This window comes from Hydra vulgaris, chromosome 14, assembly GCF_038396675.1.
Source record: "Hydra vulgaris chromosome 14, alternate assembly HydraT2T_AEP".
NCBI lineage: Eukaryota > Metazoa > Cnidaria > Hydrozoa > Anthoathecata > Hydridae > Hydra > Hydra vulgaris.
Window position 1 is genome coordinate 42,277,501 of NC_088933.1, and position 16,977 is coordinate 42,294,477.

The 16,977-nt window shown below is 27.0% G+C and overlaps 1 protein-coding gene across 3 annotated transcripts in view; it reads right to left on the reverse strand.

The window, feature by feature from the left end:
• The window catches only part of LOC105844832 (NACHT, LRR and PYD domains-containing protein 12), a 72,316-nt gene that overhangs the window by 14,038 nt on the left and 41,301 nt on the right, over positions 1–16,977 (reverse strand). For 2 of the 3 annotated variants that reach the window (XM_065818559.1, XM_065818561.1), the window contains exon 5: positions 14,885–14,908. The exons of the other annotated variant lie outside the window; for it this stretch is intronic. In XM_065818559.1, coding sequence (XP_065674631.1) covers positions 14,885–14,908 — 24 coding nt within the window. The remainder of the gene's footprint in view (positions 1–14,884; positions 14,909–16,977) is intronic. 3 annotated transcript variants of the gene reach the window in all.

Sequence of the window (16,977 nt, forward strand, 5' to 3'; positions counted from 1 at the left end):
TTCAAAATTGAGCAACTTTTTGACTATGGCATGTATATGGGGATAGTAGGACAAATAGTGGACATAGTTCAAAAATCAATGTTACCCAAAAAAATTTAAATTGAAAGCCAAATAAATTTTTGTTTTATTTAAAAAAAAATTACTTCAAAAACAAAACTTGTTCAGAAAACATGTTAGTTTGAAATAGACAATTTCGAAGCAAAAGATAGGTAAAGATATAAATGAACATAAAATTCTTTATTAGCAATATATATGAATAAATGTCAATAAGCAAGCAGTGTTAATATTATAATTGTATATAAAAACATATTTAGACTGTAAGTTTTAGAAATGCGATTGTAACTTCTATAGGTTAATGGAAAAAATTTATTTGAATGTGTAATATCTTGGGAAATGACTAAAATCTAGATAAGTTGTTTTTTTTTAACTAATATTTTATCAGATAAAATAATTTCTCAAAAAGGTGGCACTAGTAAAATATTTTTAAATGTAAAAAGAGGAAAAAGATGCTTTTTAACTAGATTGTGCAAATTTGAAGAAAATAAACAACAACAAAAAATTTCTGAAAATATAACAGATAACATTGTGAGGCCTGCTATCTTAAGATTGAGACTTTTATTAATTGTTTTTTAACACAGACACTTTTTAAACACTTTTTTGTTGCTTCTTAAAAAAATATTTCTGAAAATATAACAGATAGCATTGTGAGGGCTGCTATGTTAAGATTGAGACGTGTTAGAAGCAACTTTTTGCTTTTAACTTCTTTAAGTTAAAACTAAGAAAAAGAGTACTAAAAATTTTTTACAATTGGGACTGGGACTCATGATGTCAAACTTATTACAGTCATCAAAAAAAAAAAAAAATTGTAAATTTAAAAAATATGTATTATATTAAAAATATGTCAACACTGTGTTTCACCATCAGTAGGTTCATCAGGAAGAATTCTTCCTGATGAACCTACTGATGGTGAAACAGTGTTGAAGTAATCAAAAATTAGATAAGTGTTTTTACTAATCTATTATTGCTCTGTTCTTTTTGAACATTGAGCACTCTATTTGTAGAATACACTAACATAATTTATAATCTATATATATATATATATATATATATATATATATATATATATATATATATATAATGGGGTAGTGGTGTAGTGGTAGAGTGGTCACTTCATAGGCTAGAGGTTCCAAGTTCGATCTCCACCACGCCCCTGGTAGTATCGCGCTCAAATTGCTTCTCAGCACAGCAGCCTTGATCGTCAAAGTTATTAAGCATCATCATCTTGATATTTTGGAATTATATAAATAATACAAAAGATAAAAAACTGATATAGAGGATTTTAAGACCCTGCCTTTTACAGATTAATACAAAGTACATGAGATAAAATTGTTATCAAAAGAAAAGCATTAAGTAGTACCAGGCCTTGCTTTAAAGCATCATGGGTAAAACGATTTACATACACTTAAAGCCATTTTACATAAGTAGTGAGCGATTTTGCAACTACTTATGTAAAAAGTTGATTAAGCAACTTTTTTTTCATTTTTTAACTTTTAAATTATTCTATAAGAGGTAAGATAAAAGAAGTAATCAAAAGTTTTAATGACAATTATGCTTGATATAAGCGCTATTTACTAATGAAAAAAACTCAAATGAAATTTTTTTAAATTTTGTTTTTGTTTTATTGTAATGATTGTTTTTTAAGCTTGAAACAAAGACCATAATAAAATAATTTATAATTCTGCAAAAAAAAAATGATTTAATTTAAAACTAATTTAATAAAAATATATAATTTTATTCTAATAAAAAAAAATTCATAATGTAATTTTGATTAAAAAAGTATATTTAAGTTTATTAAAATTAAAGTTAATTCTTGGGTTTAACTTATCTGTCAAATTTATCTAAAAATATTACTAAATATTATTCAATATTAAAAATTTATTTGTTCTTAAAAAAAAATTAGTTCATTTTTATTGTAATTGTTCTTTCGCTTTTCCTTCCTAAACATTTTTTTTTTACTCAAAATTAAATTTTAAATAAATGGTTGCATCAAAAATTTGCACTAAACATAAGTTAAACTTTTTATTCATAAGGCAAGTTAAATTGTAGCGAATATTTTTTAATAAACGATATATACAGCAAAATAATTTTAATAATAAAATAATAAACTTTTAATAAATAAAGTAAAGTTTTTATTTTTGTATAAATTCTCTAAATTTTTTTAAATAAAAAATCATTTGAAGTTGCAAAGCCGCAATTAGAAATTTAAGAAATAATCATTTTAAAAATTCAAAAATTTAACATATTTTAATTAATTTATACAAATTTTGAGAAAAGAAAGAAATTTGTTAATATCAAACATTTTTAAAAATGCGATTAAATTTAATTATTCAATATTAAAAAAAAAAAAAAAATAAAATAAAAATGGTTACAACAAAATTAGACTAGTATGTGATTGCTATATCAGTCGGTTTCTTAAAACTAAAACAAGATTAAAGTGAACATCTGGAAACAATACAAAGTACAAGGTTTCTAATAAAGGAGATATTAACAGTTTGTCATTAAAGCATTTGTTATCTAATATAGAAACTATGTGTAACATAACTATATATCTATAAGAATATTTTTATGATGAACTATAAAATCAAAGAATAAACTTTTCAACTATATATGTATTAGAAACAGTTACAAATATCTCTCGTTTTGATATAAAGTTGCTAAGCCATGATAATGAAGAGGCAGACACTCTTCTTGTGCTCCATGCCATTGATATTGCAACATATCATTCTTCCCATCTTTCGATCTTCTTGATCAAGATGCTTTACTGTTACCACCTACTGTGAGCGCTCAAAAATACAAAATATTTAGAACTCATTTGGTATGTCTAGTGTTAAGATGATCTCACAAACCTTTACAAAATCTTCCTTCTCCTGAAAGCTTTGGCAGGGAGATCAATGGTGAATCCCTTGATCCAATATTAACAGATTGTCTTCCTGCTCCATTGGGTTTAATTGAAATGTGATTACAGTACGAAAAGCAACTGTTATAAAAACAACTTTGTCTGTTCGGAAATGTGTAAATGCACAGGGTGCGTAAACACCATTATTCATGATTAAAATGAGAAGGAGCTAGAGATAGAATCTTATGAATCTGATATAGAAGACTAATCAGATTTTATCAGTTTTACGTATCACTAATAGTGCGTTGTGTTATTTAAATGATACTTTTATAAAAAATATAGTTTTACCTATACCTATTACATCGTAAAAATGTTTAAATGTTTTTTGTTTTACTGGACGAATTCTTTCAAACCACTTTTTGCTTGAATAGAAAGGAGGGGTGAGGGAGGGGGGTTGGAGGGGGAGGGATAAACTTTTCTTTTTTGATAAATATATAAAAGTGATGTCATCGTGGTATCCTTGCAAATACAATCCCAAGCTTTTCAAAAGAAACATACAATTTTATCTTTTCAATAAAAAGCTTTTAAAATGACATTTGTCAATACGAAAAATCTAACAAATTAAACAATTCCATTAAAACAATGCTTCGTGTATATATTCAATAAATAATTACTTTGAACATAAATTTGCATTAATAGAAATTTTCTGAACATAAATTTGCATTAAGTAAAATTCATCTGGATATACAACAAAATCGGAATGAAAAATCTATTTTTTTTTGTCTTTTTGTGCCAGTCTGTAAATTCTGGGTCTGTAATTTATATACTCTGTATAAAATGTGTGATTTGACTCTGGACTTTGTCATACATCGTTGGATTTGCTACGACGGGTAGATTTAGGATTGATATGTCACTGAAATCACAAAATTCCTTTTACTAAAATATTTACGCTTTTAAGGGCCCATCGAGGTCAATTCAGGAATTTTTTTCCCAATGCAATTTAGGGCAATAGTTATATAAAAACTATTTTCTACCTTTAAAGTTTGACATTTGATATATATATACATTAGTGTTAAAATTAGTGTTAAAATAAATTTTGAGTAGAAAATGTTTGAACCGAGTAGATAAATTTGATGAATGTTAGCAACTGTTTGTTCTTTTTATTATTCGAAAAAGTGAGTAAAATTTGAGGGCGAGTTATTGCAATATTTTAAACAAAACATATCCATATTTTTGTTTAGAAAGAATCTTTGAGATTACATATATGTCTTGAGTAAAAAAACTTTTACTCTTTAAAAATAATTCAAATGTTTTTTTGTCACATACACATCTGCAAAAACTACGTTGCGTCACTGAACTAAAAGCTAAAAAAGTTTAATTATCGCAATGAAATTATGCTTTATTGCGAGGTTTTTTAGAAATTATATATTTTAATGTAAACTTTTAATCATTACTAAAAAAAAAATTGGTTAAAAAGCATTGTATTAACATATAGTTCTAGTTTAAAAGCTGTTGCGTCACTGAACCCATCGACGGGATAATTAGCGTTTTATAAAATAGCGCGGTAAGGAAGTCAAAATATCATCCAAAAGTTCAGATTTCGTTGTGGGTTTTCAAATTTTTCAAATTCGAATAAATTTTTGCATTTTAGTATTGTGAAGGGCTATTAGTAAATATTAGTAAACTTTTGGATTTATGTTAACATTTTCTTATAAAGTTGTAAATTTTTAAGAAATGGAATCAAAATTAGAAGTAAAAAAAAAACGTTATGCAGAATAACAAGCTAATTATGTTTCTCGGAATGCTGATAAAAAGAAAGAAATGTCCAGAGTTAGATCTAAGAGATATCGAGAAAAATTGAAAGCCGATCCTAATAAAAAAGCAGCTTATGCTGCTAAAGCAAAATTAAGAGTTTTAAAAAGTCTCGCTTTAAAAAGAAAACTTTAAAATCAATATCAAAGACCAAGCTCATCTTTTAAAAACGTTCAACAAAAAAGAAAAGCATTGAAAAAAGTTTTAAAAGCACTACCAACTTCAAAGAAGAAACAATCTGAAATTCTTTCTATTCTTTCAAATAGCTCTGCTTGTAAAGATAATTCGGGTCTACCTCCAGCATGTTCAAAGCTGTATGGTCTTTCTGAAAGCGATGTTTTAGCAATTGTAAACTTTTATAATGAAGATGAAGTTTCCCAAATATCACCAAACAAAAAAGATGTCACTCGAATTCAATTATCTGACGGAAAAGCAAACAATATTCAGATACGTCATTTATATTATACGCTAAAAGAAGCTTTCGAGTTATTCAAGGAAAAGCATCTGCACATAAAAATTGGACTCAGCAAATTTTGCGACCTTCGCCCACGCAATGTAAAATCAGTTACAAAATTTCCGCATAATGATTGTGTTTGTAGTTTGCATGAAAATATGCGATTTGCCTTAAATGCATTAACAAAATCAATTCAAGCGCCTTCAATCAAAGTTGGATCTGAAATGATAAATAACTTTGTTTGTGAACCGTACACATACGATTGCGCCTATGACAAATGCGTTGCATGCAAAGGTATGAAACAGTTTGATAAACACTTGCAAACTGTTAATACATTTGGTTTTGAAGTATCCTGGGACGAGTGGAGAAAGCCTGAAACTAAAACATATGCAAACATTGAAAAAATTTCAAAAAAGTCTACTGTAACAGAACTCATCCAACACATATCAGCGATGCGTGATAAGTTCGTTAAACACGCATTTGTAAAGAAAAACCAATCAACAATTTTTAATAAACTGAAGGAGGTTTCGATGAGTATTAATTCTGAAATTGCGGTAATCCAAGTTGACTGGGCTGAAAACGCTAGGTGTTTCTATCAAAATGAGCCACAAGCGGCTCATTTTGGTCAAAATCAAGTTTCTATCATGACCCTAGCAGTCTGGAACATGAGTTAAAAACATTTGCCATAGTTTCAGATTCAACTGATCATACTAAGTCTTCCGTTATACCGTACATTGACAAAATCCTTCACTTTATTCCTGATCAAGTCAAAGAAGTACACATGTTCAGCGATAATGCCACTTCTCAGTTCAAAAACAAAAGCATTATGGCTGCAATGGTTGTGTTTGAAAAACGTTTTCATAAAAAATTCTTCTGGCATTTCTTTGCAGCGATGCATGGAAAGGAGTGGTTGACGGAATAGGAGCTACTGTTAAGTTAATTGCAGCCCTGAGAGTTAAAACTAGTCAATACGAAATCAGGTCAGCAGCAAATTTTGCGTTAGCATTACAAGATTTGCAAATATCTGTAATTCACATGTCAGAAAACGATACAAGACAACAAAAAAATGAACTTGGATTCAGTTTAAACTCCATTTAAAAGTATGCTGATAAAAAAATACTTTTGTCCGCGTTGCGTCACTGAACTCATGTTTTGATTTTTGCTATGTAGCAGTGTTATGTTAATACAATTGTGTTTAGTTTATATTATAAAATTTTAATTCAAGATTGATTTAGAGTAATAAAAAATTATTTTTGAGTTATAGAAAAATTTCTATTAAAAAAAATCTCTCCGCATGATGCGTCACTGAACTATGGAATTGGCCATATATATACATATATATATATATATATATATATATATATATATATATATATATATATATATATATATATATATATATATATCTAATGCCATTTGATATTATATTTTTACCAAATATTTGATATATACAAACTTTCCAGCAAAGTGCATGCGGTTGCATGCCTTGCTCGTCCATGCTTAAAGCAATTTTTTTAGACAATATGACCACATTTTTATATAATAAGCGTTTTAAGAACTTGTGGCAAAATAAAGCTATAAGAAATTGAGAGAATAAATCAGCAATATTCAAAAAAAAGAACCGGAAAAAAATTGAGCATTAAAAAAAGAAAAATGTTGTCAAAAAAATAATTAACCTAAATATATTACTGTTTTTGTTTTCTTATTTTAGGGAACTTGTTATTTTCCATTACCAAAATTGATACAAGTTGAGGAAAAAAGTAGATAAGAATATAACGAAAATAAAAATATTTTTTGATAATAACAATATTTTTGTGACTTTTTTCAGTCAGTATATACTATTTACTAATATATATATATTAGTAAATACTTTATAATTTGCGCTAGAAACATGGACAATTTTTAAATTTGTTTTTCAAATGTTTTTGCTAAACTTTACTGTTTTTATCAATGCACAGGAATGCAAGAAAACTAATTGCTATTTATTTGTGAAAAAAATAAAAAAGTCATTAATACTAATATTCAAATATAATTATTATAAATATAAATTAAATAAAATATTTGGGTTTTTTTTGAATACCCCTTTGACATAGTCTGCACTTTTGTTGGATTATCCAAATTGTGCCTTTAATGTCCAAAAGTTTTTGGGCATTGTTAATTTACAGAACTTTTTCAACGAAATGTTTAGGAGCCTATTTAAAACTTTTTTTTAAGTTTTTAAATACTTTTTTTTAAACAGAGCAATCGTTATGTTCATTATCTCTAGTAATTTGTATCAACATTGGAACTTGGAAAAAAAAAAATATATATATATATATATACACATTTTTATATATATATATATATATATATATATATATATATATATAATATATATATATATATATATATATATATATATATACACACACACACATATATATATATATATATGTATGTATATATATATATATATATATATATATATATATATATATATATATATATATATATATATATATATATATATATATATATATATATATATATAAAAGAAACAATTTCAGGCATGCATAAAATGCGGTAAATGCATTTATTAAAGAAACCATGTTACAAAATCATTAATCAAACAATATATTTTAGAAATAAATAACAATTTATTTTTTTATTTTCCTATTATTCCTATTAAAAAAAAATGTCAAATATAGCAAATACATTTTTAAAAGCAAAAAGACATACAAAAAAAATAACGTAAGGAAAAAAATTAACAAAATTTCTCATAGTTCTAGTGTACATAGCATAGTAGTATCTTAATTATATGGACTGATAAAAATTATTAATAAATTGCATATCAAAACTTTCAATTGTTTCAATAGTCATTATAAAAGATAAAGTTTTTTTCAACAACTCTAAAAAAATGAATACAAAAGTTGTATAAAAAAATTATTAAATTTTCTAGTTTTAGTTATTTAATTAAACTTGATATTTCGTTACAATTTTGTTTTCTTTTTTTAGGATTGTTTTTTTTTCTTAGTAGATAAGTTAAGTATTTTGCCGCAAATTATTGAAATAGTTTATAAGTTAAAAGATGCGAACTGCCATGACCAGATTGTCTAAAAAAATTACTTTATAGGTAGACAAACAAGGCTATTAAATGTTCAAGCGATAAAAAAAAGTGTAGACTTTTGATTTAGATTTCAATGATGCAAAAATTTAACTCAGCATAAATGTGATAAATGTAGAAACAATATACGTCAAAAAAACTACTTGCCAGATTTAATGATAGACTGATCTAAAAATGTTGTTACAGCTCTAACCAGAAATTCTTCAATTTATCACTTCAAAATTTGCAAGCTTACAAGTTTAAGTGGAAAAACCTGAACAAGAAGAAGAACAAGAAGAAGAACAAGAAGAAGTTGTAAGTTTTCCAAGTAGTGTTCACTCCATAAAAAAATATGTAAATCTTGTCTTTCAAGTATTGGAAAAGGAAACAAGTACAAAAGTAGAAATAAAATTTTAGCTGTAATACTAGAAAAACTTCAAACCTCAGCTAAAGTTAAAGAAGGGATTGCTTCTCAAGTTATTTCAAAAAAAAATTATGATCAAGGATCAAAAAGAATTAAACTTACTACAAGTTTACTTTACAAATATCAGTAGGATCTTAAAAAAATTAACCTAGACAGATCACATTGATTGATTTAATAAGAATTCAATCAAGACTTATTTTCCAACAAGAAACTGATACATCTAGCTAAATAACTCAGGCAAAAATAATTTTTTGAAGAATATTATTTATTACTTTTTTTTAGCTAATCTTAGTTTTAGACAAGCTTTATTTTGAATAAAGCATTAATTAAAGGAAAAACTTCCATACAACCAAACCTGAAAAAAGCACCAGTAATTGGCGGTGCACCTGAAGATTTGTGTATAATAGATTTTCAAGAATTTGACGTTAAAAAAAAAAATTTGAACATAAAGGAAAAATTCCTTATTTTTACGTATGCAGATATCGAGAAGTTTGTTAAGTTGTTTATTGTGCTTAAAGAAGAGAATCTAAGCAATCAAATAGTCAAACTTGGTATTGATGTAGGAAGAGGCTTTCTGAAGGTAAATAAAATATGTTTTCATTTTTTATCTCATTCTAAATATGTTTTAGTAGGTTTAAACAGATCTAAATTATGAAAAATAATTTTTTTTAATAATTTCGATCTGTTTGAATCTACTGTCAGATTGTGAAATCAAAGGTTTAGAAGTTGAGAAAATAATCACGATGACAGAATAACAAGGAGTATTTATGCAGAACCTCAGTGTTGAAAATGTAAAAAAGGTTCTGTAAAAATTTCTTTTTTACTAACTGTAGTTCTAAGTATTTCTGAAAGTCACTACAATGTTTCTATATTAATGAACAGTCCAATCATTTAACAACAGTCAATCATTTAATTAAATTTAATTAAATAAAACACTCATTTGTAGCTGATTTTAAACTTCATCAAATAATGTGTGGTTTATCTCTAAGTGCTATGGCTACACAACCTTGCCATATTTGCAAATGGAAAAGAATGGAACCATTTAAAGAGGAGAAACTTAGAACTTTTGGTTCTCTTAGAGCAGCAATACCAAAAATTTTGTGAATCAGGGTCAATCAAATGTAATGCTAAAGATTTTTGCAATGTTATTAATCATCTAATGATACATGCAGAAACCAGGGACCACAGGGACCAGTTAGTGGTAGATTACTTTTTTCCACCAGTTAGGCTTAATGGAGGGAGCTGTTAATCATATTTATAGTGATATAGAAAAAATGTGGTGGTGAAAATAAAGTTGCTAAAGTTTCAATAATTCATCTCATCAAAACATTTCAGAAGAAGTTTAGAACAATGCTTTTAATTGAAATGCCTCCAAGAAATTCCTTAAAAATTACAATAAGTACATGCGTGCATTGCCAACTAACTTGAAACCATTGGCAGAGGGGCTTAGAATTTTAAACAACTTGGTTAAGTCTTGTTTTGGAAAAACACAACGTCATTCAAACACATATTAAAAACATTGAGGATCACTATAGAACACTTGATGATTATGGAATAACTTTTAAAAATGCTTCATTGAAAATTCATGTTATTTTAAAACATATAGGCACTTTTTGTGCAATAAGAGGTCGCGGATTGGGATACTACTCTGAGCAAACTGTTGAGGCAATACATTACAGCTTTCTTAATGAATCTTGGAACAGATTCAAAGTTTCAAAAACTAACAGCTCCTTTGCTGAATATTTAAGAAAATCTATAATCAGCTTTAACAGAAAAAACCTAGTAAATATTGCAAATGCTCCTGAAAAAATATTTATGCTTTAATTTTACTTAATTATGTGATTGTCACAAAATATATTAAATTCATTAATAAACAGTATCTCAATTTTATTACATTTTAATAAATAATTAATTAATTAATGTTCATGACATGTATTTTGCATGGTTTGTATTTTACAAATGATGTATTTATGACAGTCATATCTAAATGATATATCCAATACTATGACAGTCTCATTTTAGGTAAAAGCTCTTAGAAGCTCCTGTGGACCCAGAAAAACATAAATATTTTATTAAAAGGAATTTTTTGATTTTGGTGACACCAAATCTACTCATTGTAACGAATCTAACAATCTATGACAAAGCCCAGGGTCAAACCACAAAACTAAAAAGTGGTTAAGGGCATATGTGATAATACAATAATAACTGTATATTTTGTGACCAATTAATCAAATAAATTTTTTGCTACTTTTTATAGAATCTTAATATTTTTTTCTATTTGAAGTCATCAATTCATCAGAAAATAAGGGAAGATGTGATTTAGATGAAAAAAATTTTTGACGAAATTAGACATGAACAATAACCTTTTCAAACTAAAGAACTTTATGGTTTTTTGTGAGTAAGAAAATATTATTTGAACCAAATTATTGGGGTTTTTATTAACAAGGTTTCAAGATAAGTGTATAAGATGTTTATTTCTATTTTGAATTAATTAACTATCTTGAACCTTATTCTGGTGTTTACTTCTGTCTATTTCAGGCTATGAAGCCACTAGCAATATTTAATTAAAAAAATACTCCACTGAGACACAGAGCGTTAAGTCTTAAAATGGGAAAAAAATCAGGAGAAACTCTCCAACCCATGTTTGTTTTTTATTCATAATTAAAAAATAACATTATTATTAGTCTTACCTTATAAATAATAATTTTCTTTTTTTTTTTTTAATTATAACTTTCCTTATTATTAAAAAAAAATTTAATGCAAAGGTGATACAGTCATTTATGAATATAAAAGCAGTAAATTTTTATTTAAGAGTTGGCAGATCACAATATTACATATTGTGATCTGCATATTGGAGGTGCATATTGTGATGAAATCTTGATGAGTCAGGGTTAGAAGGCAATAACAAATTATTAAGATTGATAAATACTTGACTCTCAAGAAAAAACTCTCAAATTTATCAATTTAACTAGTCTGATTACCTGAATGTGTATATCATACTGATGCATGTTTTAGTTTTGATTCAGTACATCACTTTTCCTTACATCTTTATAAAGACTGAGTTGAATGGTATAATTTTTTTTTCGTGAAAAAACAGCTCTTGCTGCTGGGAAAACATCTTTTTTTCTGATTTTCTGTGTTTTTTCCCTAAATGTTGACTATTTATGTTACAAATGTATATAATGATAATTTTCATTATTATCAAAAGATAAATTATAACTTGAACGATAACATAAAGTTTGACAAAACAAATTAATTAAAATGATAAAATAAGAGTTAGCATGATACACATACATTTTAATTTGTTAAAATATATTGTGGCATGAAAAAGGTTAAAAATGGGTGTTATGTATTATTAAACAACTTGACTGGTATTGTGAATAATATTTTATAACCTACAATATACTTAAAAAAATGAAAATATTGTAAATAGATCAATAAATGGAAACTACATGTTATAACATATGCTGATGACATTATATTTTTAGCTCTACCCTGTTAAATAATATCAATTTTGATTAATCGTAAGCTTTATTATAGTAGAATGTTTTTTGTTTTTCAAAATATTGTTTTGTGTATAAGTGCTAGTTAATATTCAAATATACCTTATAAATCAATGATAGCTATTATAGACTTATTTTCAAATTGAATGCTATTATTCCTGCCAATTTATTTTTCAGATTCATAATATGTCTTAAATAGAAAAATGACATTATTATATAGTAAGAAAACCAAAAAATCTTGAAGGAATATCTTTGAAGAGCGAATATCTTGAAGGTTTCATAGATTTTGACCTGGGTGTTAAAAAAACTGGCAATCTTAGATTCAAAAACTATCTATTGCTTGATTGATTGACTATAACAAAGTCAGTCAATCAAGCAATGCTCAATCGACATAAAGAAGCTTTAAAAACTTTATAAGTCGATGAGAATTATTCATCTACTATTAGATTTGATGCTAAAAATATGTTGCAGCAGAAATGAATAATAATTCCAATGTTGATATGATCAGTGATAGCAATAAAGTCAGTGATATAGAAGACTCAACATTAGAAAAACAAAGAAAAATTATCTTAAACAAAATTACCTTGATATGAGTAATGTTATTATTGCCTCTGTCAAATTGGGTGTGTCATCAACTGCTACTGCTGCTATCATCAATGGTCTTCTGCAAGATATTAAGAAAACAGGGAAACTTGTTGAAGATAAAAATAATCTCATTTGTGATAGCATGAAAGTATAACTATAGACGAAAATATAGACTGTGAAAGAAATATGATCACTAGAATTTTTGTTGATGGTAGAAAAGATAAAACTTTAATCCTTATGCATGATAAGACCACAGCCACCTTCAGAAAAAAAAATTATTCAAGAAAATCATATAACTGTGACAGAGGAGCTAAGAGGTTGCTATCTTACTCATTATACACTAGAGCCTAAATCTGAAATATGTAAACCAGGCAACCAATGTGGTATTGGATTATTCAACTAGTCAATGGAAAGAGGTAAAGATATTATTCTCCAACTAATTGGTAGTGATACCACATACGAAATGTCTGGATGTAAAGGTGGAATACTTCATTTTTTAGAGGAACTTACTGTTATCTTACTAGTGGTTACTTTTTATTTCATTTTAATTTGTATTAACAATTGTCTAAGACTTTTCAAAGATTAAACCCTAATTTAAAATGAATATTTTTTAATTATTCATTTTAAATTAAAAAACCCTAATTTAAAACCTCATTTACGGTAGCTAAACAATAATTTTTTACAAAAATATTATCAAAATTGAATTCCCCATACCCAAATACATAGGAATCTAAGCATGCTAGTCAAAATTTTGACTGAATATGATATACCCTAATGTGGATATCATCTGATCTAACTATTTGTGATTAGAAATGCAAGCTAAACCCATTCTGCAAATTTTGTATTAAAAGAGAAATTTTGATAGATATTGCCATTAACAAAATGCCTCTAATAACATTTTATCAGAAGATGACACATTTTGAAATGTTGAAGGGATCACAAAGTGCCAAGAGAAGTTGTGTTCAAATTAAAGAAAATGTTTTAAATGTTTTAAAGGTTAAATAATACAAAATAACTTTTTTAACAGAATCTCTATAAGGATAATAATCATTTAATAACAATAAATATAACATAAAAATAATTTATAGCAATAGACAAGCTTAAAATATCAAAATTATTATATATTTTTTATTGCAATATTTAGAAAATAAAATAACTAAAGAAATTCTTTAGTAATTTATGTTAAAAAATTTTTTTTTTATATAATTATAAAAACTTTCATATAATTAAAAAAATTTTTATGTTGTAATATGTAACTAAAGAAATTCTATAATTTAAAGAAAAAAAGAAATTTTACAATGACATCATATACTGAAACTCATTGAAATTAAACACTCTTGAATAAATCGTAAAGTTTGTAGATTGTGGCATATATTTTAAAGACTTAAAAACACATGCTAACATGGAGACAGCAAGCTTCGAGTAAAACTACTAAGTTAGTTTTTCTCGGTGTACGTTTATTATTTTGTTATACTCAAAAAAATTCAGCCCAACCATCTTTTTAAAACATTCTCTTTAATAAGAACTAGTCTTGGCACTTTGGGATCCAATTAACTTAAGAATAATTTACTTTAATTGTTTATATTGTTGATATTCTCATGTTAACTTTGTATAAACAAGATATACAAAGTTATTTTTTTTTTTTAGTAAACTCACCTCCTCAAGGCCAAGAAGGCCACTACAGACGAGGAGGCTACTTATTTTTTTACAACCCTCTCTCAACTCTATAACTCCAAAACACGAACCTTTGACGAACAAGTGAACAAGGCCGCTGCACAGAGAAACGAGTTGAGCACGGTACTACCAGGAACGTGGTGGGGATTGAACTCGGAACCTCTCGCTTATGAAGCGAGCGCTTTACCACGACCGCATCTATATATATATATATATATATATATATATATATATATATATATATATATATATATATATATATATATATATATATATATATATATATATATATATATATATATATATATATATATATATATATATATATATATATATATATGTATATATATATATATATATGTCTATGTCTATAGGAAATTTTGTGAAATTTTATATTTATTACAAAATTATTAAAAATTAAAATCATTAAAAATATTTAAAAGAAAAAACTTACATTCTAATCCTTTTGGAATAACATCTAAAAAATAAAACAAAAAAATAATAAAATTAAGTAAAAACTTATAAAAAGTAATAAAAAAATTATTATTAGCTTTCATTAAGAAAAAAAAAACGTGAAAAGAGAAAATAAACTTTTTGGTTGTGAAATCAGGTTTAAATCCTTTGGCCATTCTTTTAAGTGCTTCCGCTTAGCACCTCTTCACTCTGTATCGCTTTTCTTTTTGTTCTTTATCGTTCTCCTTATTCTCAAGTTTGGCTCCATAAAAATTTGAAAAATCTTCAACAGCGTCATTAACAAGGGTAGGTCTAACACTCCATCTCTCGTTCATGGGACTGATCTTATTACCTCTTGCAAGGATAAGGCAGAACAATTTGCAAAGAACCTTTCTTCTAATTGGACTCTTGAATTTAATGGTCATTTTCTTCCTTCTATTCAAATTAAACAGGTAAACCCAATTGTTAGATATTCAAATTACTCAAGCTTCTGTTGCTAAAGTCATATCTCAATTAAACTCTTTTACGGCTCATGGTCCAGATAACTTCTTATCACTGAATTACAAAACTGTTCTCCAGAACTGTCTTCAATTTTTTCTAAACTACTTAATAAGCGCTTGACTGCGTATTGTATTCCTGCTTGCTGGAAAATAGCATCTGTTGTTTAAATTTTCAAAAACTCTGGAGAACATTCCAACTCCTCCAACTATTGCCAGATCAGTTTTCTTTCTGTTGTTAGCAAGGTCTTTGAGTCTTTTATCAACAAAGTTCTCATATCCCAGCTTGAGTCAAAAAACTTACTGTAAGACAATCAATATGGTTTTTGATCCTCTCGCTCTACGGCTGACTTGCTAACTGTTGTGACTAAAAGATTTTATCATGCATTAGATGGAGGCAGAGAGGCTAGGACTAATGCTCTTGACATATCTAAAGATTTTGACAAAGTTTAGCATACAGGTCTTCTCCATAAGCTTGTTTCATATGGTGTATCTGGGAAAGTTTTATAAGATTATCAAATTGTAACTTTCTAACCACTTTTATTAAGTCATCTTTGAAGGCCAAACACTCTTCTTTATTTCTAGTAACTTCTGGGGTACCTCAAAGTTTTAATCTTGGTCCTGTTTTGTTTCTTGTCTACATTAATAATCTTCCCAACAGCCTTACATCTAAAGTAGCTCTTTTTGCTGATGATTAAACTTTATATTAATATCTTGATAAAAAGTCTTCTCTTTTCGAATGCTTAGAACAGGTAGCCAAACTTGAATCTGATCTCACTTCTATAACAGATTGGGGCTTGCAGTAACTTGTGAATTTTAACCCCAATAAAACTCAGCTATTTACTACAAACATCTATTGCAATACTGTCGACATTTTTATATTAATGAATGATATTTTTTTATATTAATGAATGGCAACCCTCCCACTGAGTCCTCTTCTTTATGTCTAGGATTATCATTCACTACTGACATTTTATGGAAACCATACATACAATTAATTGTATACCTGCTAAACACTGCTCCCAAATAGGGGGTTTAGGTTGAAGGTGAAGGTACCTGGATTTTTTCTTCATAGAACTATCAGGTGGATATAGTAGATTAACGCTAAACGAAAATTAAAATCGTAGCCGCTCCTAAATTAAGAATTGGATGATTATTTTATTTTTAATAGTGATAATATTTTTACCATCATAACCTTGTTGTCTATGGTGCTACAGATAGCTTAAATAGACCCTATGGAGCAGAAGTAATCTTACAATTTAAAATTATAATGATAATGTATAAATATAGGTCTGGTGGAACAGGCGGAGCTTAGGGGTCTTCAGCCCCCTCACTTTTAAAAATCTTGGGGGCTTTGGTATTTAAAGTCCCCCCTCCCCCACCCTTTAACTTTAAAGTCTGTTATTTCAAAATGTTTAATCTTGATAGAAGCAAATGATGCCAAATGTAAAAAAAGATGATAAACCAACAAGAAACCACTCCAAAATTAATACTATTTTTAAAAAATTCCAGGTATATGTTAACAGTTGTGTTACCATATTACAACATTTTAACCTATAGGGTTAAGATTATATTGAAGCGATTAAAATTATTTTAA